This window comes from Peromyscus leucopus, chromosome 15 (genome assembly GCF_004664715.2).
Source record: "Peromyscus leucopus breed LL Stock chromosome 15, UCI_PerLeu_2.1, whole genome shotgun sequence".
Classification (NCBI taxonomy): domain Eukaryota; kingdom Metazoa; phylum Chordata; class Mammalia; order Rodentia; family Cricetidae; genus Peromyscus; species Peromyscus leucopus.
Genome location: NC_051076.1, coordinates 24579385 through 24604770, shown reverse-complemented (window position 1 = coordinate 24604770; position 25386 = coordinate 24579385). Strand labels below are relative to the sequence as shown.

The 25386-nt window shown below is 38.5% G+C and overlaps 1 protein-coding gene across 1 annotated transcript in view; it reads left to right on the top strand.

Moving 5' to 3' along the window:
* Spta1 (spectrin alpha, erythrocytic 1) overlaps positions 1-25386 on the top strand; it is a 71215-nt gene that overhangs the window by 12983 nt on the left and 32846 nt on the right. Inside the window, exons 12-27 of the mRNA XM_028865613.2 lie at positions 391-501; positions 1943-2020; positions 2603-2764; positions 5473-5677; positions 7614-7795; positions 8323-8566; positions 9916-10038; positions 12568-12785; positions 13792-13884; positions 16689-16826; positions 18547-18698; positions 19899-20085; positions 20956-21057; positions 23001-23092; positions 24171-24315; positions 24994-25175. Coding sequence (XP_028721446.1) covers positions 391-501; positions 1943-2020; positions 2603-2764; positions 5473-5677; positions 7614-7795; positions 8323-8566; positions 9916-10038; positions 12568-12785; positions 13792-13884; positions 16689-16826; positions 18547-18698; positions 19899-20085; positions 20956-21057; positions 23001-23092; positions 24171-24315; positions 24994-25175 — 2414 coding nt within the window. The remainder of the gene's footprint in view (positions 1-390; positions 502-1942; positions 2021-2602; positions 2765-5472; positions 5678-7613; positions 7796-8322; positions 8567-9915; positions 10039-12567; positions 12786-13791; positions 13885-16688; positions 16827-18546; positions 18699-19898; positions 20086-20955; positions 21058-23000; positions 23093-24170; positions 24316-24993; positions 25176-25386) is intronic.

The following is a 25386-nucleotide window of genomic DNA, read 5'->3' as shown; positions in this document are numbered from 1 at the left end:
ATAAAATAAATATCAAATTGGTAAGAGCTCAGGAAGAAAATTTTATAATAAGTCAGACAGGGCTAATGAACAGACTTTTTAGAGAGAGAATGTAGTCTTCCTGGGGTAGTTTTGAGAATTCTAAATAATATTTCGTTAGTTGTTGACAGAAATTCATGTGAATAGATCCAGAGATAAAGGTAAGAAGGTTGCATGCAAGCATTAAAAGACTGGGAGTCTAAGCTCATGGTATTTGAAGTTAATTTCTACATAATATTCTTATCTATGCAAATTCTCACCTTGCTCTCCAGTTCCCTAGACTCCTTCCTTTGTCCTTGTCTCTGAGAAACTCCAAGAGGAAAGGGTCTTACCAGTGAGGAAATCTAGGGTGTGTCTTTCTGTCTTCTACAGGCCTTCCTAGAAAATGAGGACCTGGGAAACTCAGTGAGCAGTGTAGAAGCCCTTCTTCAGAAACATGATGACTTCGAAGAAGCGTTCACTGCCCAGGAAGAAAAGATTATAGTAAGTAATGATTCTGGTTGAACATTAGTTTCCTATTTCCATACACTGTTTCCATACATGCCTCTAAACAGAATCACCATTGTGACCACAAAACCTAACATCAGGGCTGCTGTTGTGAATTGCCAACCCTTCCTTTGTTGTTGATAATATCTACTTACATGTCTTAAAATGCTGTGGTTTGTTTCTGTGAGAATATAGATTGTTTATAGTGTGAAAGTGAAAGCCAAATCAAGATTTATCTTTTGGAAAAAAGGAAAATATCCAAAGCAGTGATAATAATACCCATTTCACCAATAAATTTCTTGATCTACAAAATACATTTAGGAAGAGGTTTCAAGATGGTAGGACATCTTCTAATGAAGCACATACTTTGTATTATGTATTTTGAATTGTAAATATAAATTCTGGATCCATATTCAATATAGAATCATCATTTAAATATTTCAAATGTTTTTCCTTTTAATAATAATTTAATGTACTTTCTTTGCTCAGTTTTCATGTTTAATCATATACATTTTCCTGAAGCATTACTTTCCTTTAATATATTATCATATTAATTTTTTATTGTTTTCATCTAGTGCTAGTATAGAGATTTTCTGTGGAACTTAGGTTATAATATGCCACAAAATTTATCAATATATGAGAAGGACTTCAAGAGCATGATGAATATGTAAGTGATGAAATACACTATCTATCTTTAATTGTCTCCTAAGGTAGTACACAGTAGACACAGACACACACACAATATATATATACATATATATATATACATATATACATATATATCATCACCAACACTAGCATAGAAAATAATAAGTGAATTCTAAATCTCCCCTACTAATTAATATCACAATAAGGTGACACTTTATTAATTAATTTATATGTCTATTATACATACTCACTGGTAAAAATCTGAGTATAGAGTAATTCATATTATTGTGTTATAACATATTTTATATATTCCTATCCCAACTAATAAATACATTCTGAACATTAGCAATTTGAGGGACTGATGAATGAATATGGATAAAAATTGTTTTTTATACTTCTTCTCTCCTTATTCCAGTGTAGCTATAAACAGAAATATAGCTACAGATGCATATAATAGATTGCTGGATGGGCTAGACAGAAGAGCTGATAAGGAAATGACATTGGCTCTAGCCTTGGTAGTACTTCTGTGTCTACTCATAGTGACATCTAAATTCATGCACTATAACCTAGACTGGAAAAAATATAGTGCAGAAAAGATAATCATTAAGCCTAGAGTATACTTTCTGAAATACAGGCATATCAGAATTTATAACTAGGATCCAGGCCTTCTGATCTTCAAGATTAGATTGTTGTACTTATACATTGGTATTCTTTATCTTAGAGAGGTGCTCAAACTGGGGCCACTCATTTAACTATTGCTGAGGCAAAGTCATTGTATTTTTTTTTTCAGACCTTGAATGAGACTGCAACCAACCTTATTGAGAATGACCACTATGACTCTGAGAACATTGCTACTATTCGTGATGGGGTATGCCCAAGGCCCATGGCCTCTATCTGCCTTTCCTTCTCTGTTGCTGTGGTAAAACACTGACTAAACGTGACTTGGGGGAAGAAATGGTTTATTTGGCTTTCAGGGTACAATACACTATAAAGGGGAGCCGAGGTAGGAACCTGGAGGCAGAAACTGAAGCAGAGACCATGGAGGAGTGCTGCTTACTGACTTAATCCTCATGGCTTGCTCAGCCTGCTTATTTATAAAACTGAAGACCACCTGACCAAGGGTGGCACTGTCCACAGTGGGAAGGGCCTTCTCACATTAATCATTCATCAAGAAAATGTCCCCACAAATATGCCCACAGGTCAGTCTTATGGATGCAATTGTTGAATTGAAGTTTGAACTTTCCATGTGACTAGTTTGTACAAATTGATCAAAACTAACCAATATATTGCCTGTGCACTGGGATCAGGAAAAGCATTGGGGGAAAGATGGTCAGGGTGGGCAACAACCTCAACTGTCTATATTTGCTTTTGTTGGCTGTGAGCTTATTCACAGATTAATGGGTGTGTGTGTGTGTGTGTGTGTGTGTGTGTGTGTGTGTGTGCTTCACAGCTGTTGGCCAGGTGTGACGCCCTGCGTGAAAGGGCTGCTGCTCGACGAAAATTGCTGGTAGATTCCCAGGTTCTCCAACAACTGTATCAAGACTCAGATGACCTAAAAACCTGGATCATTAAGAAGAAAAATTTGGCATTGGCAGATGATGAAGATTACAAGGTAGGGAGATTTGTTCAACCTTGTTTATACCTATTGGCATATCAATTGGATTCATAGAATTGTAGTTTGGAGCTAAAGGCAACTGATGATCTTCATTTACAGATGACAAAACAGAGCATGAAAAAAATGTGATGGCTCCCCTAGGGCTGTACACTTAGATAAAACCCAAGGATCTGGATTCTGGTTTTCTCATACCCTTTCTTTCTCCTCTCTCAACCAAACCACTTTCTAGTGTCCTTAACAGGATGGGGGGCAAGGATGCTCCTTGCTCGGATACTCATAGTCCCTCTAGTATACCTTCTGCTCCTCTACACACCTCTCTCACTGGTGAACCTTTAAGACAGATTCCTTTTATGTTCCCAAGAAGGTCTCAAACGTAAAATCTTCCTACCTCAGCTTCCTGAACAGCTAGAATTAAAGCTGTGTGCTGACACCATAACTGGTCCTCCTACATACCTTTGTAATTGATAATATTGTGCCAGGTTCAAGCCATCCACTCAAATTCTTTAAAGCTAAAGTGATTGCAGAAGTAAGTTAAGCATTTGGGTAATGCAGACTCACTCCCTCAGCTTTCTGGCTGGGAGAAACCAATTCTTTATTTTATGAATGAAGAAGCATGCTTCTGAATTGGAAGGTGTCCAAAGCTATCTAGTTATTTAGAGCATGTTACCCATAAATATTGAAATCATAGACTGTCAAGTGCAACCTGGGCTTGAAATTTTGCCTGGTAGTTTTTAGTTTTTGTGACTGTGAAAGTTGCTGGGGAATCTTTAGGCTACTGATTTATTTTCATTAGAGTTGTGCCAATGCATGTTTTCACTCACATATGTAATGACAAGCTATTATGTGCACATGTGTATACAGCTTCTAACCTTTCACATTAACAATCAAGGCTCAGATTAGTCTCTCAGTTTCTAGGCTAATATTGAAAGTATCTACTTTTCTATATTTGCTTTATTCATAAATGCGTACTTGGTTCATTCCTTAGGTAATTGTGAATACTTTACTTCACCTTTCACTCCATGGAAGTACAAAGCACGTGTTTGCATTTTCTATAGGAGTAGCAGTTGTTGTGTGTGCAGAGTAAACAGAGTTCTAAAACGCAAGTGCGTGGGTGGTGTATATACTGAAAAAGAAATGGAAAATAATTTTCATCTCTCACAATAGCTCAGACTGATGACTCATGCTTGCAGGGGGTCTTATTAACAGTCTTCATGACCTAGTGATGGAAGGCTTAGACATTCTTCCTTGTATATAGGAAAAATCGCCACATGAGTTTCCCCAGCAATGGGAAAGAATCCTTTTCTTTGTCTTCCCTTCTTTGTTACATTTACTTTATTGTGATACTTCTTTACGTGAGTTCTGTATTTACATAACTTCCCTACCCCTCTCCCCCTCTAACTCTTCCCTTGCCTCTCCCTGTATTCTTAACATTTATAGCAACGTAACTCCTTGCCCTCAAAATCTCTTTTTTTAATAACTTTTATTGAGTTTGCTCTTTAACAACTTCATGGATTATGAATTGCATTCTTCCTGTTTTCTAATTATAATCTCCAACCTCTCTAATCTTTCTCCGACACTATTATTCCACCTTGCCCCTACAAACTCCTTTCCCACATTTATAAAATTTGTTGTTATTGTTTTATGTTTGTGAGTTTGGTTCAAGGTTTTTATTTCTTATCTTTGTGTGTGTGTGGGGGGGGTGTGCTCACAAGCACACATGTGCACATGCTCCTGTGGCACTGACTTGATTGACCTGAATCATCTGTGTGATCATGGATTTGGAGCTATGCATGCATTGGAGCCTAGTGAACTCATTGGCAGATGAACAACAAAAGACAATAAATACTCTTCCTCGAGGGTCCATCAGTAGTCAATAGTTCAGCAGTGAAGGGTAGGGCCCCATAAGTTCCTGCTGACCTGTGATTGACTGTTGATAGGCCCACTATAATGCAGCCCACTGCAATCAATCAGTCCCACCTGCAGTCAGATCATGACTGCATTGGCTGTGCTGTGCCCAGCATTTCATGTCCCTTCTCCCTACCCTTTGATTCTTATATTCTTTCCACTCTCTTTTTTGGATGTTCCCTGAACCTTATATAAACTGTTGATGGCTACGCTCTCAACCTTCATTTATTGTCAGCACCTTCATCAGCCATGTACCTCTGCATTCACCATCATTTATTGCACACTTATGATTCTCTGATTAAGGCTGGGAGTAACATTTGTCTATGGATATAAACATAAATGTTTATAAGGCAGTTTGACATCGTCACAATTTACATGAGTAGTTACCCCTGGAGAATAAGACCTCCTCAGCCATGGCCTTTTGACTAGCTTTATAGCACCAAATGTGAGTTCCCTTGGGGGGAACAAGCTTCAAATCTAAGCAGAGAGCAGTTGTTTACCCCAGTGGCAGTCCTGCCTCCAGTTCACCGGTAGGTGCATTTATCTTGCATGTTAGTGTTCTATGGAGTGGAATTCATAGCTGAGTAAGATTGTTGCTGCCTTCTCTCTACTAGCCAAGATAGTTGATACCTTCTGTCTACTAGCCTGATTGGTACTATGAAAGATAATGAACATGGAATCTTCCAGCTCAGTTCCAATTTGGTTTTTCTATAGAGTCTCACCATCTTCCTGGTTTTTCTTAAAATGTCTGTCTTCCTTCTTCAATCAGTGATTTCCTTGATTTTCTCATCTTCTCTCAGGATGTACAGAACTTGAAGAGCCGGGTTCAAAAGCAACTAGACTTCGAAAGGGAATTGGCAGCTAATGAGATTATGCTCAACAACCTGGAGAAAACTGGCAAGGAGATGATTGAGGATGGTCACTACGCCTCTGATGCTGTGGCCACTCGCATGAGTGAGGTTGCCAACCTCTGGAAAGAGTTGATGGAGGCAACAGCGCAAAAAGGTTAGGAGCAAAAGTTTGCGTAAATGATAATTCAATTTTTAAATTCTGAAATCTACCATTTCTCTCTTTAGCAACATGTTATTTGGTCAACTGCTTGCAATGGGACCCTAGCCATTTGCTTCCCCATGTCATCTGGTAATCAACATTTAAAAATCTAGTCTAAATATATCACATTATATATTTAATCCTCTAAATATTTTCTTTATTTATACTGGGGTTTTGTTGTTGTTGAAACAAAATTTTTTCTTCAATTTTCTCCTAAATTTTTCTTTTCTTTTTTAAAATATTTTTATTTTATAATTAACTTAATTTCACATATCAGGCACAGATTCCCCCGTCTTCCCTCCTCCCACCCTCCCACCCTTCCCCCCATTCACCCCCCATCCCCACCTCCTCCAAGGCAAGATCTCTGTTAAAATATTGAAAGCCACAAATTTGGTATTGGTTTTGTATCTAAACCTGATATGCTAGAGTTTTTTATGCTATATTTTTTAACATTTTTTGGTTATATAAACTAGATATATAAATGGGTCATAATATAAAGTGTTAAAATTGACATTAAGAGTTTAGGAATGAAAAGATTGTTGCTATTACACACAATGGTCCTATATATTTTGTTCTTATAGAGTTTGATAAAATGCTTTTTTTTGCCTATGTTGAAATGGATCAGACCCTGTTGTAAGTTTTCAAATACATATCTCTAACTTATTTTTTCTTGCATCTTACAAATAAATTAACCATTTGTCTGTCAGTAATTATTACAAATGATGTTTTCTCTATCGATACCTGCATTGTTATGACTCTCATTTGTAGACAGGATTTTGACCTGGGTGTAGAAGATATTACATTGGTTTCTTTGGATGTCATCCTGATTTGGGGCTTAAGGAAAAAATGTAATGTTACTTTAATAATAAGATGTAATGACTACTTTCCACAGCAGGAGACATAGTAATTGCTTTGAATAATAATAATGCAAATAGCTACAAGGTAATAGAATAAAGAATTAGCCAAATATAATAGGAATCATGAACATAGTTCTAGAAGATAAAATAATGAATCATGGTTTGTGATGAAAGACAGTCATTAGTAGTAAGGCTAGCCATACTCCAAACAACCTCAGAATTTCACACTTACCCAGCCCCAAAGTTTAGAAAATGTGGTGTTTGGATTTGAATCTCATCCAAAGAAGGGTCTGTACAATGTAAGTGTTGACAACTAACAAGTATAACTACATTTCACCAGACTATGTAGCTTATTGTTTATGTTTTGTTAACATCTCTGTATTTAAAACCAAATACCCCCAAAATTAGTACTAACTTAAGATGACTTCTTCTATAATGGGATGTGAGATTGTAACACGAATCTTAAATGGTCTTATTAAACAGATATTGGGGTAACTTCTGAAAGATCAGAGGAATAGGACAAGCCAAAACCAACCTTACTTTACCTACTTCCTCTAAACCCATGCCTATATTCCTTTCTGTTCTGCTAACTCATTTTCTCTCTCCGCCCAACTACATCACTTCCTCTTCCTGGCCAGCTATGTCACTTCCTGTCTGTCTGTACAGAATTCCAGACCTTTATGGTTAACTAGTATTGGAATTTAAGGCATGTGCCACCACACCTGACTCTGTTCCCAGTGAGGCCATGAACTCACAGAAATCCAAATGGATTCTTGCCTCCCGAGTGATAGGACAAAAGGCATGTGCTACCATTGCCTAACTTCTATGTTTAATATAGTGGCTGGCTTTATCCTCTGATCCTCAGATAAACTTTATTTGGGACACAGATAAAATATCACCACATGAGATGGTTCTCTAATTTTTCTCTTTGGAATGTCCAAATATATTTCTCCCTAAGTTGAGGGATGGGGTATTATAATGTGCAGAGAAAAAGCCATAATTCTCTGTGTCTTTTCCCTGATACCCTCCCCTAGGGACTCAGCTACATGAAGCTAACCAGCTGCTGCAGTTTGATAACAATGCAGAAGACCTGAAGAACTGGCTAGAGGATGTAGAATGGCAGGTTACCTCTGAAGATTATGGGAAAGGCCTGGCAGATGTGCAGAATCTACTGAGGAAACATGGACTTCTGGAGTCAGCTGTGACTGCTCGCCAGGTTTTTAGTTTTTTTGATAATTGTTGAAAACTGGACATATACTCTATGCATATGCATAATCTATAATTATTATTATTCCTACTAAGTTATCAGGAAACCAAAGGAAATTTTTCAAAAACTTAATTGGTGAACTGCCTCTTTCCAATAACTCCCAAGTCCTTTCATTCTCCTGAGCATGTCCACTAGAAACTGATGACCAATGTAAGCACTTACTGACTCTTCTAAATATCATGCCAATTTCTCAGTCTAGAATCCTAGGCTTTTTTAGACAGCCACTTCTCATTCACTCATTTGTAGCTCATTTCACACTAGTCTGTATCAATACTATCACCTATAATGTAAGAGCTACCCATGCTGGTATTCTGTATCCATGTACTCTTACTAATCCATTTGAAAAAATATTATAATCCTACCTTTACAGAACATTAAATTAATAGGACCCCAACTTTCAGTATTTGAAAAATCTCATCTTATCCATTCTTTATAAATTATGTAATTTCCTAATACACATTGTTTTTCTCCACCAGAATCAAGTGGACAACCTCACAGACTTGGCTCTTCATTTTGAAGAAATAGGCCATCCTGACTCCGGGGACATCCGTGCAAGGCAGGAATCCTTGGTGTCCCGCTTCGAAGCTCTGAAAGAGCCATTGACCACGAGGAAGAAGAAACTCATTGACCTACTCAAGCTACTGCAGATTTGCAGAGATTCAGAAGATGAGGAGGCCTGGATCCAGGAGACTGAACCTTCAGCAGCTTCCACCCATCTCGGTCAGTGCAACATAATCAGACTGAGCAGTCAGGAAAGGACCAAGTTCTCCAGATTGAGAGAACAAGATACAGCAGTGACGGGATAAAAGTTTACTCTTGGCTCTTCCACACCAGACTCAGGAAACTTTGTTCTGACCTCCATCAATGTTTAATATTTAAAAATTGTGCCAACAGATTCACCTTATAAGATAGACATGAACAATGGCCTGAATTAAGGCCTTTAGGAAGTGGTGGAATGCTTAGCTTTCTGAAGATGGAGCTGAAATTTGTTTTGTTGATACTTCTTTACTGAGAAGTAATGGATAATGCTTGAAGTATCAAATTATATTTGTCTGGGTTATTGGTGACCCTTTGAGAATTATATGACCTACCCACAAAGATTCAAAAGTAAAATGTAGACATACAATTGTCTTACAGTTTAGAACTTATTAATTCATAAGTGTGACTTCCAGGATAGTTGCCTTGATGTTCAGGAAAAGCACACACAAATATTGCACAACTTTATGCAGACGTACTGGGAGTATCTATGAAAGGCCATAGAGGGATAAATCTGCAAAAAGTTCATAAAAAATCCTGATTCTTGTTGAAGCAGCATGGAGAGTGTCTGGAGAGATACTGTTGTTGGTTTTTTTACTCTTTACTCTTTTGGCTCTTTGTTCTTTTGAGGGGTCCACCACCTAGCTCCCAAATAAATACACACGGTGACTTTTTTTTTAATTATAAATGCCCAGCCTTAGCTTGGCTTGTTTCTTACCAGCTTTTCTTAAGTTAGCCTGTCTACCTTTTGCCTTTGGGCTTTTACCTTCCTCTATTTCTGTATACCTTTCATTATTTCTTACTCCATGGCTTGCTGTATAGCTGGGTGGCTGGCCCCTATGTCCTCCTCCTCCTTTTCTCATTCCTTCTTTTTTCCTCCCAGATTATCCTTCTATTTATTCTCTCTGCCTGCCAGCCCTGAATATCCTTAATCCTGTCTAGCTATTAGCTGTTCAGCTCTTTATTAGACCAATCAGGTGTTTTAGACAGGCAAAGTAACAGCTTCACAGAGTTAAACAAATGCAACATAAAATAATGCAACACATCTTTGCATCATTAAACTAATGTTCCACAGCATAAACAAATGTAACACATCTTAAAATAATATTCCACAACATACTGTAGTGCCAGGTACAGGGAAGAAAGTCTGGAAGTTAAAGGGGTTAAGTATGCTGAGGAAGCAGGGAGGGTGAAGATGGATGAAAGTGGTCATATTTGTGTGGTATTAATATTGGGCAGCAGGTGAAGCATGTTTTATAAGCAAGTCCCATTCACAAGGATAATATCAAACCTTGAATTCTTTTTCTCCATAGGCAAGGACTTGGTTGCAGCCAAGAATCTTCTGAACAGACATGAAGTCATTTTGGCAGACATTGCCAGCCATGAGCCACGCATTCGAGTAATAACAGAGAGGGGAAACAAAATGGTAGAGGAAGGTACGTGTGACCCTGATTGATTTGCCCAAAACCTCTCCATGACAGACCTGGGGGAAGAAATTTAGATAATCTTAGTACTTAAAGTGAGTTTAAAAATAGATGCCATCACTTTCCAATTTAATAAATTCCCTTTGAGTGTTTCTGATAGAGCAGTATTCATTGTGTTTTTATAATCCTTCTGTAAAAGATGTTCAAACACTTTTGAGAATTATTTATTGCATATCCAAATTCATTAATATAAATCAATTTTAGTCTAAATTATCAGTATGCTTCTTTGGAGAAGTTGCAGAATTCAAATCTATGTTTCAATGCCTTGTAAAACACGAGACCTTTTTCTATGTAAGGCCTTCCAAATGTCTAAAAGATTTGCTTCATCATTCCCTTAAATTTTTCATTTTATAAAACTTTATAAAACATATTTGTAATCCATACTTAGAAAGCTCTACTCTCTAAATAGAATGTTCAGATTTGTGCATCATATGCCAGGTGTGGACAAGCAACCCAGGTTACAATCCTCCTGTTAACTAATCAATTATTAGTATCTAGTTTTTAAAGGTGTAGGTTGAAATAGAGTTTGCTGAGAAATTTTGAGTTCTGAACTAAGTTATTCAAACCAATAAAATTTATTTTTCTTTATTGTTGTTGTTTAACCATTTGTTTGTTTTATAATTCTATCTTGTCATAGCACGTAACTTTTTGATTCTCTAAATCTCTGACTATAGATGTTGATATTTTTCTATTTCTTAGTATATGCTCATCAGTTCTTGTTTTATAATGTTTTGGAAGTTTATTGTTATATGCAAATACAGCTGAGGTATTTGTCTTTCTGATCACTTGTAATTTCTACAAGATGATATATCCATCTTTGTTCCCAGAAATATTCCTTCTTTCTGAATCTTCTCAATGTTTTTTTTTAATGTGATCATTTGGTTTGTCTTTTAATTAGTTTTTTCCTCAAAATTTCATGTTTAACTTCTTATATGGTAACTATTGATAGATATAATCATATGTGTGGCAGCTTAATAGGGGTACTCGACATTGTTTTTAGTTTTTATAGGTATTCTGAGAGCAAAACATTGGGAGCGATTATTCTGGGATTTAAAATACATATTTTAATTTATGACAACTTAACCTTAAATAATATAACATTTCATGTGTAATGGAACATCTTCTAGTGCAGTCTTCCATATTTCATCTTTTTCCTGCTGTTACACATTTTAATTTTGTTACGTTATAAGTCTTTTGATGCTTTAACATTATTTTGACTTTAATTTTCAATTAGCTTTGAATAATATTGATAAATAAGAAATTTCTCTCTGTATATTTACCTCTTCTGCTTTTCCTTGCTCTTGTGCTGGTCAAGCTTACCATCTGCACTGCTTTCCTCCTACTTGAAGAACTTCTTCTGGAGGTCCTTGTAGTGTGATCAGCTAGCCACAAGTCCCTTTGCTTATGTTCATACGAAAGTCTTCATTTATTTTACATTCATTTTTTTTTCAAGTGTATTTTCATTACATGTCAAAGTAGCCTCCATAGGCCTTAAAGATGCAAGTATGTTGCCCTCAGAACTGTGGTTTCTGATTTGAAGTCTGATGTTGTCCACTGTCTGCCATGTATCTTCGTTTCAAAGCTACTGAATCTTTCCTCTTTATCATTCATATTTGTTTCTTCAGTATGACAGCCATAGGGCTTCTTGGATCTTCATTGTGATCCTTCAGACAGACTGTACCATTGGACTACTTTAGAGATAAGTCTAGTACTAACATACCTTTCTAATGACCCTACTTTGGGTTAATGGTATCCTTTCAGTTCATTGGGTTGTAGTTTACCTACCTGCAGATTTAAATGAGTCCTAAGGACTGTATGATGGCTGCCTTCACACCACTTCTCATCTTCTCTTTGCATGTATACAAATGACTCATTAGGCATACATCCTAAGAGACCTCACTGAACATCTTTAAAGCTCCTCCTCTGTGAAGACCCCATCTCTTGTGTTCTCTGTCTCACAAGTTCTAGTTCTTGAATTTCCCATTCACTATCTCATTAACTTGTATTTAGCTTGAGTTAGTTTCCTGGCATAGAACCTCCAAACTATCTAAGACATAAGCTACAGCATCATTAGAGTATGTCTCATCTTTTCCTTTTAGTAATGCTCTGAAAATCATTACATTCCATATTGACCAGTTTTGACTTTTAAGGAAGAATGGAGATCTGCTAGTCCTTCTGCTGAATCTAGAGAACAAATGGTTTTCATCCTCTGAGCCTTATAGCACTCATGGGTGTTTTATTTTTGTGTATGTATTTCTTAGCTTAAACCAACTCATTCTGTAATATATATATATATATATATCCCACCTATTGCTGCTTAATCTCACTTAAGACATTCCAACTCCCAGAAATTCTATTGTAATCCTTACTAAATTTAGCATCATCTCCTTGCCTCTTGTTTTTCTCCATGGTTTGATGAGGATAAGAACACAACAGCTATGAACCAGGGTCATACTCACTGTGCCTATACCTACTCCACAGGACACTTTGCTGCGGAAGACATAGCATCTAGGGTTGAGAGCTTGAACAAAAATATGGAGTCTCTCCATGCTCGAGCTATTAGAAGGGAGAATGATCTCAAGGCCAGTGTCCAACTCCAACAGTACCTGGCAGATCTGCATGAAGCAGAAGCATGGATTAAGGAGAAAGAACCAATCGTAGACAATAAAAACTATGGAGCTGATGAAGAAGCAGCTGGGGTAAGGTGGGATGGAATGACCATGGTCCAGTGAATAGTCACCAAATTCCATCAAATGCTAGATTATCTCGTTTCAGCAGTGATTTTTTTTTCTTTTTGCCTTGATCTGCTGTAATATACTCAAAGTTAATAGAGACCCCAAAGGAACATGACATTTTTTCTAATCTCATAGAATTCCATAGGTCCTATAAAGAATACTTAAATCCAAAATCTGTGATCAAAGATTTATATCTGTCCCAGTCCTATTCTGAACTTCTCAGTCACCCAGAGTCACTTCTATAGGCTAACTATACCTTTAAAATGGGAACCTCAGGGTTGGAGAGATGGCTCAGAGGTTAAGAGCACTGGCTCTTCTTCCAGAGGTCCTGAGTTCAAATCCCAGCATTGTGAAATGGTGGCTCACAACCATCTACAATGAGGTCTGGTGCCCTCTTCTGGCCTGCAGGCTGAATACTCACTATATACATAATAAATAAATAAATGTTTTAAAAAATGGGAACCTTAACTCTTTTATTGAAGAGAAATAAGACAGACATTTTGGGACAGGAGGAACCTTAAGGATCATAATTTCTTTCAATCACTCTTACATCCGATACTATGTTCAGTGTCATATAAAAAGCATCATATCTATAAAGTAAATTTAATTACCTTTAGAAATAGTGTGTGTTTTAAGTTTTTCTGATATGAATCCTACAAAGTAACATTATCCATAGTATTGTTCACAGTCACACCCTCTCACAGCTGTGATATGCCTTGGTTACAATTTGTGTAAATCTTACTTAATTTTGATTTGAGCAAATACATTGAAATCGTTATTCATTTGTTTACTGAAATTTCCTTGAGTCTTGCTTGCAAATGTGATATGAAAAAAAATTTTCTAATACAGAAGTAAGTAACTGATTAACCCAATCACATAATCCATTAATAATAGTCACTAAAACACCTCCCTGGCATGCTTGCTGTTTCTCTGATATTTGCTCTAATTATCTTTCCTTCAATAAATCCAGGCCCTTCTCAAGAAGCACGAGGCCTTCCTGGTGGATCTCAAGGCATTTGGAAACAGCATAAAGGCTTTGAGGGATCAGGCAGAAGCCTGCCAGGTGAGAAGTGCTGGGTTCTGACAGTAATCATACCCTTCACTATAGATGGAACAGAATTCTGTTGCTGACTCATGTTTTTCCCCACTTTCAACAAACCAGAGAAGAATTGCAAAGAAAATACTAGTTCTGTATTTTAGGTAAGAATTCTAACCTCTTAGTAGCATCTACAAAGATGTGTGCCAAAAGAAATTTTCAATAAGCATTAGGTTTGGTAACATACGTTCTGGCTTTCTCTTTTGCTCCTTTTTATCTCTTCTCTCCATACCTTTCATTTTTATTCCCTTATTCTCCTTGCTTTGTGACTTAGTTTTTGTTTGAACATAAGACTTTTTAAATATAGAGATTCAGGTTTTGATTGAAATAATCCTATCACAAAATTAGTTTGTTAATGGCTAGAAATAGTTTTAAAGTCTATGTATAAGCAGAAAACAAAAATGGGACCACAGTAGAAAAGAACCTTCTGTTCACATGGAACGTGAGTGACAGGAAAGAGAAACATTTTTATATTCCAGATATGAAGAGGCTCTTTTATAGCCCATAATCTATGAGAATAGATACACCAAGACACAGACAAATCAAGTATATCTGGGCAGTCAGAAACATGGTTAGCTGAGAGTGTTGGCATGCTGAGAAGTGGGGTGAAAGGGGTATTCAAGAGTGATAAACTTGGAATTAAGTAAATGATAAAACAGCTTATTTCTTATAAGGGCAAAAGGAAGGGAGAGAGAGAGAGAGAGAGAGAGAGAGAGAGAGAGAGAGAGAGAGAGAGTATAAGGAGAGCTTGAGAGTTCACACACTCAGATTAGACACACACTGAGCACAGCAAGTCAACACAGGTTCAAAGCACTCATGCTTGAACCAGGATGTACCCAGTAGGTGCCTGGACACAGACAGACAGATTGATACATCACATGTCATGAGGAAATGCAACAGGTGAGGGGCATTAAGTCAGAGAACCCATTATGACAGACTCACCTTCAACAGCAACCTGAAGGGAGCATGCTTAGAAGACGACAACACTGATCAGAAATTAAAACAGAAAGTGTATCCTGGAACAGAGGGATTTCTTTAAAGAGAAAGAGAGATTTTTAAGTAATATGCTATGTTCACACTTTTTCAAATTCTGTTGCTTTTTCTGTGCTGTGGGTTGTCAATCTCTAAAGCAGAAATTTCACAATTCCTTAACAAAATGAATTAAAGACCAAGCAGGTGGGAAAATCTGTTAGTGAAGACCCAGCTTAAGGAGAAAGTAATTACAGACAAAGAGTCTATTTTTGTATAAGATTGAAGGGCCCAGCCTTAATACTATACAATTCCAGGGGCCCAGGAGAGATGCTACCATCGGCGCAGGAAAGAATCCAGTTGCACAAAGCTCTTTCGTCCAATTTGTCAGTCACCATCATTCAGTCACCGGTTCAACTCTCTCCATTCTCCTAAGTCCCTCAGTTCCAATTCTCTTAATGTCACCCTCCTTCTCCTGAGACAGGTCTATATCCTACCCCAAGCAGCAACATGTTTTGTATACAATACAAGATTGTAGGGGTTCCAGTCAGAGGCTTCCTGGCAATTTTATTTGCAACCCAAAAGGGGAGAGATAAGAGTGGAGTCAGTTAGCAGTTAGAATAAATCAGAAAAGGAATTTATGTGCTAGAAATATATCCTTACTGTGGTTAGGGGAAGGCATTACAAGTCTATCATAAACGTGTTCAACTATAAACTTACAGGTGATAGGGTAGGGAAAGTGTAGGTCACTAAAAGTTAAAACTGTCACTTTTTTCCTCTGCTGCCGTTTTCCTGACAGGGCAGGGGAAGAGTACTGATAGCTAGTTAATCTGCATCACAGCTTGAAATGCCTGCTGAGAGGAAACCCCATTGATCTAAGAAGTTCTCTGGGCCAGGGAGAAAGAGGGGGAGGCCTTGATTTACACAAGAAACAAAGCTTGTTCATCTAGAGGCCAGGCACTTGGCCTGTGAGACAGGTTGTCTCAGAGAGAATGCTTTACCTTAGTTCAGGGCAGGGGTGGGGAGGTTGCGAGGCTGTTCAGGTGTCTAATAGATGGTCTGGTAGCTATCTGTTCCTTGCTTGTCTTTTAAGGCTTTGTTTGGGGTTGACTCTATCTTAGGAAGTAGCTCAGGGATGGTATTTGCAAAAGGCAGATACCCAAAACAAATGCTAAAGAGGGGCCTGGAGCTCAGAGGCAAAAGGTTCTGTTTATGTGACTATCCAGATACTTTGAAATGGAGGTTCACACACACATACACATTTTAGGAGAATTATGAGCACAAGGAATTCATAGCAAGGCACAACTAAATATTAAGCTGCATAACACCAATAGTCCCTGCTAATTGGCTTTCCACTCAACTGACCCTTGGTCTGGTCAAGGTATAACTTATACTATCCATCTTGACTTCTATTTCATATTCCTGTGGCTCACCACAGTCTATCGTGTTCTCAGGTTTCTAAAATATGGATACATGTGGTCCTTTTGAATCTGCACAGAGAAGTATATTGCCCTTCGCACTAAAGAACAGTAGCATATTGCCCTTCCCACTAGCACATTCAGTGCTTCTGAAAGAATGCCTGTGTACTGTTGACTGTGTTCATATTTTCCAGTCTTCCAGCTTTCTAATAGGTGCTTCATGGTACAGCATCCCTGATGATGACCACTGTCAGACCCTGCAGCCACATCAGAACCCCAGCTACTCTCTCCTGGGAGGTGCTGGAAACTGCCCACCATTGGTGAGCTGCATAGGAAAAGACTTGCATTGTGCAACTGATGTCTCCTTTGCTTGTTTTTCTCCAGCAACAGCAGGCAGCACCAGTGGATGAGGCTGGTAGAGAAGCTAGGATTATAGCTTTATTTGACTTTGTGGCCCGCAGCCACAGAGAGGTCAGCATGAAGAAGGGCGATGTCTTAACTCTGCTCAGTTCCATCAACAAGGTAATTTTTCTTAAACTTTCTTACCATCTGTAACATGGCTCTTCCACAGCTCTTTCCTGACTCCATCAGATAGGTGGGGTTTGTTTGTTTGTTTTTATAATTTTTTTAGATTTATTTATTTATTATGTATACAATATTCTGTCTGCATATATTCCTACACCCCAGAAGAGGGCACCAGATCTCATTACAGATGGTTGTGAGCCACTGTGTGGTTGCTGGGAATTGAACTCAGGACCTCTAGAAGAGCAGTCAATGCTCTTAACCTCTGAGCCATCTCTCCAGCCCCTTGTTTTTTGTTTGGTTGGTTGGTTGGGTTTGGGGGGGGGGGGCAGGAGGAGTTTGTTTTGTTTTCTTTTTTCAAGACTGGGTTTCTCTTGTAGTCTTAGCTGTCCTGGAACTCATTCTGTAGACCAGGCTGGCCTCAAACTCACAGAGATCTACCTGCTTCTGTGCTGTGGGATGTTCTGTATGGCAAATGTGTTGCTCTGATTGGTCAATAAATAAAACACTGATTGGCCAGTGGCTAGGCAGGAAGTATAGGCAGGACTAACAGAGAGGAGAAAAAAAAGAACAGGAAGGCAGAAGGAGTCACTGCCAGCCGCCACCATGACAAGCAGCATGTGAAGATGCCGGTAAGCCACGAGCCACGTGGCAAGGTATAGATTAATAGAAACGGATTAATTTAAGCTATAAGAACAGTTAGCAAGAAGCCTGCCACAGCCATACAGTTTGTAAGCAATATAAGTCTCTGTGTTTACTTGGTTGGGTCTGAGCAGCTGTGGGACTGGCGGGTGAGAGAGATTTGTCCTGACTGTGGGCAAGGCAGGAAAACTCTAGCTACATTTCTGCTTCCAAAGTGCTGGGATTAAAGGCTCAGATAGGTGTTTTAACGTTCAACAATTAATCCTTTTTCTCTTATAGTTTAAGTAATATTTTTCTCAAAGTATTGTGCAAGAGAGAATGATAGATAGATAGATAGATAGATAGATAGATAGATAGATAGACCTTTGGGGTTTTTGAATTCTAATTAATTTTAGCATTAATAAAACAGTGAAGAAAAAAAACTTATGGAGTTAGCTTGAAGATATATAAGGGTTGAGCGACCATATAATTGTTTTTGTATATACAGGACTAAATTGTCCTTTTCTTCTCATATCCTTGCTTGTTCCTCTTCTGGGACAGGATTCCTAGTGAGTAAAACAACATTTTTAGGGTTAGGAGAAGCCTAGTGAAAAACAATATGTACCTTGGTCCCAGGCACTTGGAAAGCTGAGGGAATCAGCATAGGGAGGACATCTGGTCAAGGTCAGCAAGCAGGCAACAGTTTACTCAATATGGGGATCCAGGGCCCTACATAGTGCCTTGGAAGTGGGATGTGAGGAATCAGTTGTCACACACTGCTATCAAACATAGATCCCACCCCCAAGAAGGCAAGCTGATTCCTGAGGAGCAAAGTATCCCCTCACTGGCTTTCGAGCACCATGCCCATCTGACATCAGATACCACATTCATTGATTTCCTGGGCTGACCTCTACAAATTCTTGCAGCCCCTCTTTAACTCTTTCTATAATGCATGGAAATTATGTGCCATCCATGAGTGATGCTTAGCCCTCATCAGCCAGCTGTTCCTGTTCCTGGGTCTGTTGTGAGAGCTGAAGACTCCATGGTTTGTGACTTTTTGAAGGATGAAGGAAAGAGTGTGAATCTGTCTTCCCTTTAGGACTGGTGGAAGGTTGAAGCTGATGATCACCAGGGCTTTGTGCCAGCAAACCACGTCAGGAAACTGGCCCACGATGAGCTACCCGGATTACCACAGCGACGACAAGAAGAGCCAATCAATATTCCCCAGCGCCAGCAGCAGATAGAGAGCCTGTAAGTTCACAGGATGGAGGCTTTGATGGGGATTGGCACATGAAAGGACCTGCTTTCCTCTCATGGCCCTGTCTCTTTCAGTTCCGAGATGTAAATTCATAAGTATTAACCTTCACACATTTAGTTTGTATATGATGAAAGGAAATTCCAGGAGTATTAATTGTCTCAGTGTCAGACACTTTCTGAAGCCATGTCTTCCAACTCGTTGGCCAGCTTCCTTCTAAGTCTCCAGACATTCATAAGAATGTTGTATAATCTTTCATATCTAGCTGGCATGTAAAATTTCTCAAAACACACTTTTTTCACCCATTGATACTTTAAAGGTTCTTTTTTAAAAAGATTTATTTATTTATTATGTATACAGCATGTATGACTGCATGCCAGAGGAGGGCACCAGATTTCATTACAGATGGTTGTGAACCACCATGTGGTTGCTGGGAACTGAACTCAGGACCTCTGGAAGAGCAGTCAGTGTCCTTAACCTCTGAGCCATCTTTCCAGCCCACTTCAAAGGTTCTTAATTAAAATATTGATACATAATTTCTTTCCCTTTCCCCTCTACCTCCCCCAACTTCTCCATGTCCTCCTACCAACCCTCAAATTGATGGCCTATTTTTCTTTGATTATAGATACACAGATGATAGATAGGCAAACATGTAAATAAAACCTGCTAAATATATTTTTGCTAGGTGTATATGATTTCATGGCTGATCATTTTCTATTGGATAGTCAATGAGGAGACTTATCCCTGGGAGAGGCTAATTCTTCCTCTCTCAGCTGTCATGAGTTGCTGTAGTTCTTTGTCTAAGGGTATGACTGCATGAGATATTTTCCCTTCAGAGTTAGCATGTAATGTTCAGGTCTTGTTTAGAAAGCTATTTTAGAAGATATAGTCTCAGAAAAGTCTTCCTGGTCCTCTGGCTCTTACGATCTTTCTGCCATCTCTTCCAGGATGTTCCCTAAGCCTTGGGTGCAGGAGACACTTCAGTTTTTACATGTAATACTCTTCACCCCTCTGCTCTTCATGTCTGTTTTATTCCCATTTTATTTCTCCTCTTTTTTACTGATCTTATTTTAATTTATTCTTCTTTTCCTTTCCTTCCATTTCTCCCTCTAGTTTTCTCATCCAGGCTCTAATTTTTTATGCTTTCTCTGTTTTTCAACCCATTATTTTCCCACCTTCTCAATTTCTCCACTCAGCTACCATTCCCTCCTGGACCGAGCAGAAGAGCGAAGGCGTCGCCTGCTGCAACGTTACAATGAGTTTCTGCTGGCCTATGAGGCGGGAGACATGCTGGACTGGATCCAAGAGAAAAAGGCAGAGAATACCGGGGTGGAACTGGATGATGTCTGGGAGCTGCAGAAGAAGTTTGATGAATTTCAGCGGGTAAGCGAGGGGACTTTGCTTAAATGTCTCTTTTGGAGGTGTTTGTTTTGTATTTGTTAAAAATTCTCCACAGTTTTTGAGACTTCTACAAGTTAATACCCCCAATGGTTGTTAATAACTAGAAAGCAAAGATATCTGAAACTAGACAATTTAACTTTTCAACTTCAGTGCCTGGCTCTCTGAAAATCTGCTAGGGAGTTGAGGGACACACACACACACACACACACACACACACACACACCCTACCCCCTGCCGCCACTGCTGTGATTCTTCAAAATTTGCCCTATAACATACTGTACTGCTGAATCCCAAACTGAGATGGAGTGTCACAGGACTCATGTGGACTCCAAATATGAAGCATCAGTTGAGATGGAAAGAGAAGTGACCTGATTTCATAGTCAGAAAATTACTATTTACCTCCTGAGAACTCTTTCATCAATTTTTCTTCACTCATATTTATTTTATTATCTCAAATAGAACAAAGAATAAATGTGCTTCATCCTGTCTTTTCCTTTTGCTATTCTCCATGTGGCAATATACATATATATTGGCATGTAGATATATACCTGAGGTATAAAATGTTTTGATAATATAAATAAATACATGGAAAATAATTTAAGGAATTTAAGATAAATAGATACACTTCAGACTCTAAATAAATGGTGGTTCTAGCAAATTTTGGATGGCTGTTGAGTGTCAGTGTGTTTAAGGGCACAGTGCAGTGACAAATGAGAGAGCAGCATGCATATCACAAATGATATTAGCCATTTGCTTCAGTAACATTTAAGTAAATGTGGGCCCAGGTGGCAGGCATGTATGGAAGGTCTAGAAATAAGATTTATAGTGCTTTGGATACATTTTCTTACCCAGGATCTGAAGAGCAATGAACCTCGGCTCAATGATATCAACAAGGTGGCTGATGAATTGCTATATGAAGACCTCCTAACACCAGAAGGCGCTCACATACGGCAGGTAATCACAGGCTCCTTCCATCCCTCCTCAATGCCAGCTGGGCTCTGGAGTCCTCACTTCAATGAGTCCTCATTGGTTGATTTAGCTTTGTATTCCAAAGACCAGGATGGAAAGGCAGTGTGAAACTGGTTGTAGAAAAGGTCAAGGAGAGCAGACCAAATAGTCCAGCCAATTTTATTGGTTCAGAGAACTTTAATAAACCAGATTTACGGGGGCTGGAGAGATGGCTCAGCGGTTAAGAGCACTGACTGCTCTTCCAGAGGTCCTGAGTTTAGTTCCCAGCAACCACATGGTGGCTCACAACCATCTGTAATGAGATCTGGTGCCCTCTTCTGGCCTGCTGTCATATATGCAGTATACATAATAAAAAAATTAAATCTTAAAAAAAAACCGATTTACTTAGTGACATATTTCAAATATCTTCTATGTTCTTGCACATAATTTTTGGAGTGTGAAGAACAAAAATTCTAAGACAGTAAATTCCTATTTAGACTCAAGAGGCAGTATTAGGATGCTTAGTGACTACAGAGATGTTCCATTGGTAAAGGACTTATTGAACAAATCGTGAACACCTAATTTTGGTTCTCCAGAACACATTTGACAACCAAACACCAAAAAACATGATTTTAGTCCCAGCACTAGGAGAGGGTGGGTGGACATAGGGGAGTCTCCAGAGCTGCTTATCTAGTCAAATTGATGAGCTCTGAGTTCAGTGGGAGACTCTGTCTCAAAAAATAAGCTGGGGAGTAACTGAAGAAGACACCCAACATCAACCTGTGGTCTGCAGATGCACATCTATGCATATATATGTGCACATGTATACTCATATGCACACATGCAAAAACATGTCACACACACACACACACACACACACACACACACACACACACACACACCAAAAAATGAAGTTTAGAAGATATTGCACTGGGCATCAGGAAAGTTGGATTTAGTCTTGGCTTAACCCTATCTATGTGTTCTTTGTAAAAACTGCTGAATTTGAAAGTACCTTGGTGACTTCGTAAAACAATCTTCAAATATCCTTTCAACTTATATTACTTGGTTCTAACAAATAGATCATGAAATTCCTATCTTATGACCTTACCCAAAATTAGATATTTTGTATTGAAGTTTTAAGCTATATGCAATTTAACTAGCCTGTAAAATCTGTAAAAAATGGACCTGTACTCACCTACCTCTTAACTGCCGAGCACACACTAAAATTTCAGTGCTCAGATACAAGAAAGCAAAGATAGTACACACAAGAGACTGGTGATTATGGGAAGAGGCTAGTCAAGAAAGTTTACTAGAAGTAATTGGCTTTGAGAAGCATAAATGAAGGAGAATTTAAATGTCTCTTTTATCATTTGTAGAGATAGGAGTGGGGTTCTTCACCGCATTGTGTTTTGACCTGCAGTTCTATTATAAATTTGATGAGGATTTATTGTAAAGACCAGTCTTGCAGTCTTGGTTTTTATAAACCAGTAAGGATGACTTCACTTCCTCTTTCTTATGGTAGTTTTCCTGAAATTGAACATAGAAGGAAGAGATATAAAAACAGTGTACTTATCCCCTACAGGAAGCAAGCAAGGCATTGTAAGGCTACTTCTGCTTTTGAATTCAAAATGCAGAAAGCTATTTTTGACCTAAATAAATGAGCTAACATCCAACTACCAAGTCAATGCTTTTAACTCATTTTTAAAGGTTCTAATGTGCCCTTTGTGACAATAGGCATTTATACTTGTCCTAGGGCTAATGGTCCTACATATAACATCAGCTGGGATGAAAGGAAATCCCTTCCTCTGTGGCACTGTCTTAAAACTATGCCAGAGAGAAGCAGAGCTATATACATTCTGAAGAGCTACCAGGAAAGCAGGAGGTGACATGCCAACATGAAGCTGTCTGAACTAGCTCTCTGACTAAATCCATATGTCTACTTCTTTAAGGAGTTGAACACCCGCTGGCATTCCTTGAAGAGGCTGGCCGATGAACAGCATCAGCTGCTAAGCAGTGCCCATGCTGTTGAGATGTTTCACAGGTAAGCACCTTAATGCCTGAATGGTGCTGCTCCACTGCAGCCCCCTCACTGTGGGCCCTTAAGTCTAGTCACTGTGGAGAAAAAAAGATAGTATATAGCCTTCTTCCTCAAAAAGAGACAGTTTACAAACAGACAAGATTTTTTTTTTCAGCAGATTTTCCTCACCTGACACACTGGATACTCCAAGATAACCAAGTTCAATATTCAGTTAGGCATAGCACATAATTTGAAATTCAGATATGATTCTATAACAGAGAATCAAGTTTGGAGTATAAATCGGGCTTAGGTCATTTTGCTCTTGAACTAGAAACAGAAGGTAAACAGCAGCAGATATCATACCTCATATATATAATATATATATATTATTTATATATATATATATATATATATATATATATATATATATATATAATTTATTCTCTCGTACAATGCATCCTGACCACAGCTTCCCCTTCCTCAGCCCCTCCCAGGCCCTCCCACCTCCCTTCTCCCTCAAATCCACTGCTCCACCATTTCCCTTCAAAAAGGAGCAGGTTTTCCAATAATATCAACCACTCTTAATCTACTCTCACAATCTTTTTAATGCTTCATTCTCAAATTTACATCTATACTAAGAAACACACACACACACACACACACACACACACACACCACTTATAAGTAAATAATGATGCAAACAAAAGAGAAATTGAATAATTTCCTGCAAATGAATGTGGTTTTGAGGATGCAAAGAGAAAACAGAGACATGGATGGGCCTGGCTATTGAGAATGGCTTACATTGCAAAGATGTGAAATGTATTGTTTAACGAAGTGTCTCTGCAGTTAGTGTACCAGGTTCAAACTTGAACTCCACCATCTGACAATGATAGCATCTTAAGGAATATTTAAACTCCTGTTTTCTGATACATAGAATGGAAATAATAACAATATCTATGCCTCTAGATCAAAGCAGCCTAAATGCTAGTATATCACAAAGGATGAGAATGATGTTGAAGGTGATGGTGGTGGTGGCCTCCTTGTGAGCCAGCCTTCTATGGCCCATTATTACTCCTATATTCTTTACTCTTTTGTGTTCCAGAGAAGCAGATGATATCAAGGAACAGATTGACAAGAAATGTCGGGCTCTTAATGCTGCTGACCTTGGTTCTGACCTGCTCAGTGTCCAGACCCTCCAGAGGCAGCATGAGGTCTTTGAGAGAGACATCATCCCCCTAGGAGAAAAGGTGAGAAATATGTTTTCAATCTTTCTCAATACTTTCTCCAAGTTTATGCCTGTAACAGTCAGTGTACCTTTCTTTGGTTCTCTTGTCAAACCCATTATTCTTATTCGCTTTTAAATTTTGCATTATACTAATTTTTGTACACTCTCCCTCCGGAAAAAAAACCATTAAATTATCATGCTTCCATATCCATTAACATAGGAAAAACTCTATTGAACTTTTATTGTCTAAATGAATAGTTTATATTCCTTTGCCTCCTTAGAGAATGTCAAGTGAATAGATTTGTAGCCAACTGAGGAAACAAATGCCTAGGAGAAAATGAATACTCATAGCCAGTAAAGTCAGACTATGTCTAGATATTGGGAAGTGTTTCCTCAGTCAATAATTAAATAAGATTATTCCTACTTCAAAGCTGAAAAGAGAAGCCTGAAATTTTCCAAATACATTGGAGGCAACCTATAGCTTGGCATCATCATGCAGAGCACAAAGAATATCTTCATGTGAAGAATTAAAACCCAGGGGTTGCAGAATTGAAGTATTGCTGAGGAGCAGGGTCACTCATCTCCTCTTCTGTATAAATTCTTTAAAAACAAAACAAAACAAAACAAAAAAACAGCAAAGGCAATTTTTCCCAGTTCAGAGAAATACCATGTGGTTATCAGAATACTTCTGTTTATCCAGGTGACCACATTGGGGGAGACAGCTGAGCGTCTCTGTGAGTCCCACCCAGATGCCACTGAGGACCTGCAGAAGCAGAAAACAGAGCTGAATGAGGCCTGGGATACCCTACAGAGTCTTACAAATGATCGAAAGGAGAGTCTAAATGAGGCCCATAAGTTCTTCCTCTTCCTCAGCAAGGCCAGGTAAAGCTCAAAAGGCTGACATTCAGCAGGCATGCTAGGTTATGAAGACAATGTCCAAGTGTCATCTCCAGTAAGGCACAGAAAAACCAGGTTTAATGCTCGAAGCCCTAAAATACTGTTGCTTTAAGGAATGTGAAGTAAACAAGCCAACTAAGAAAGCTTCTATATAGTACATATTATATACTAGGTGTTGCCAGAAGAGGAGTTTGGG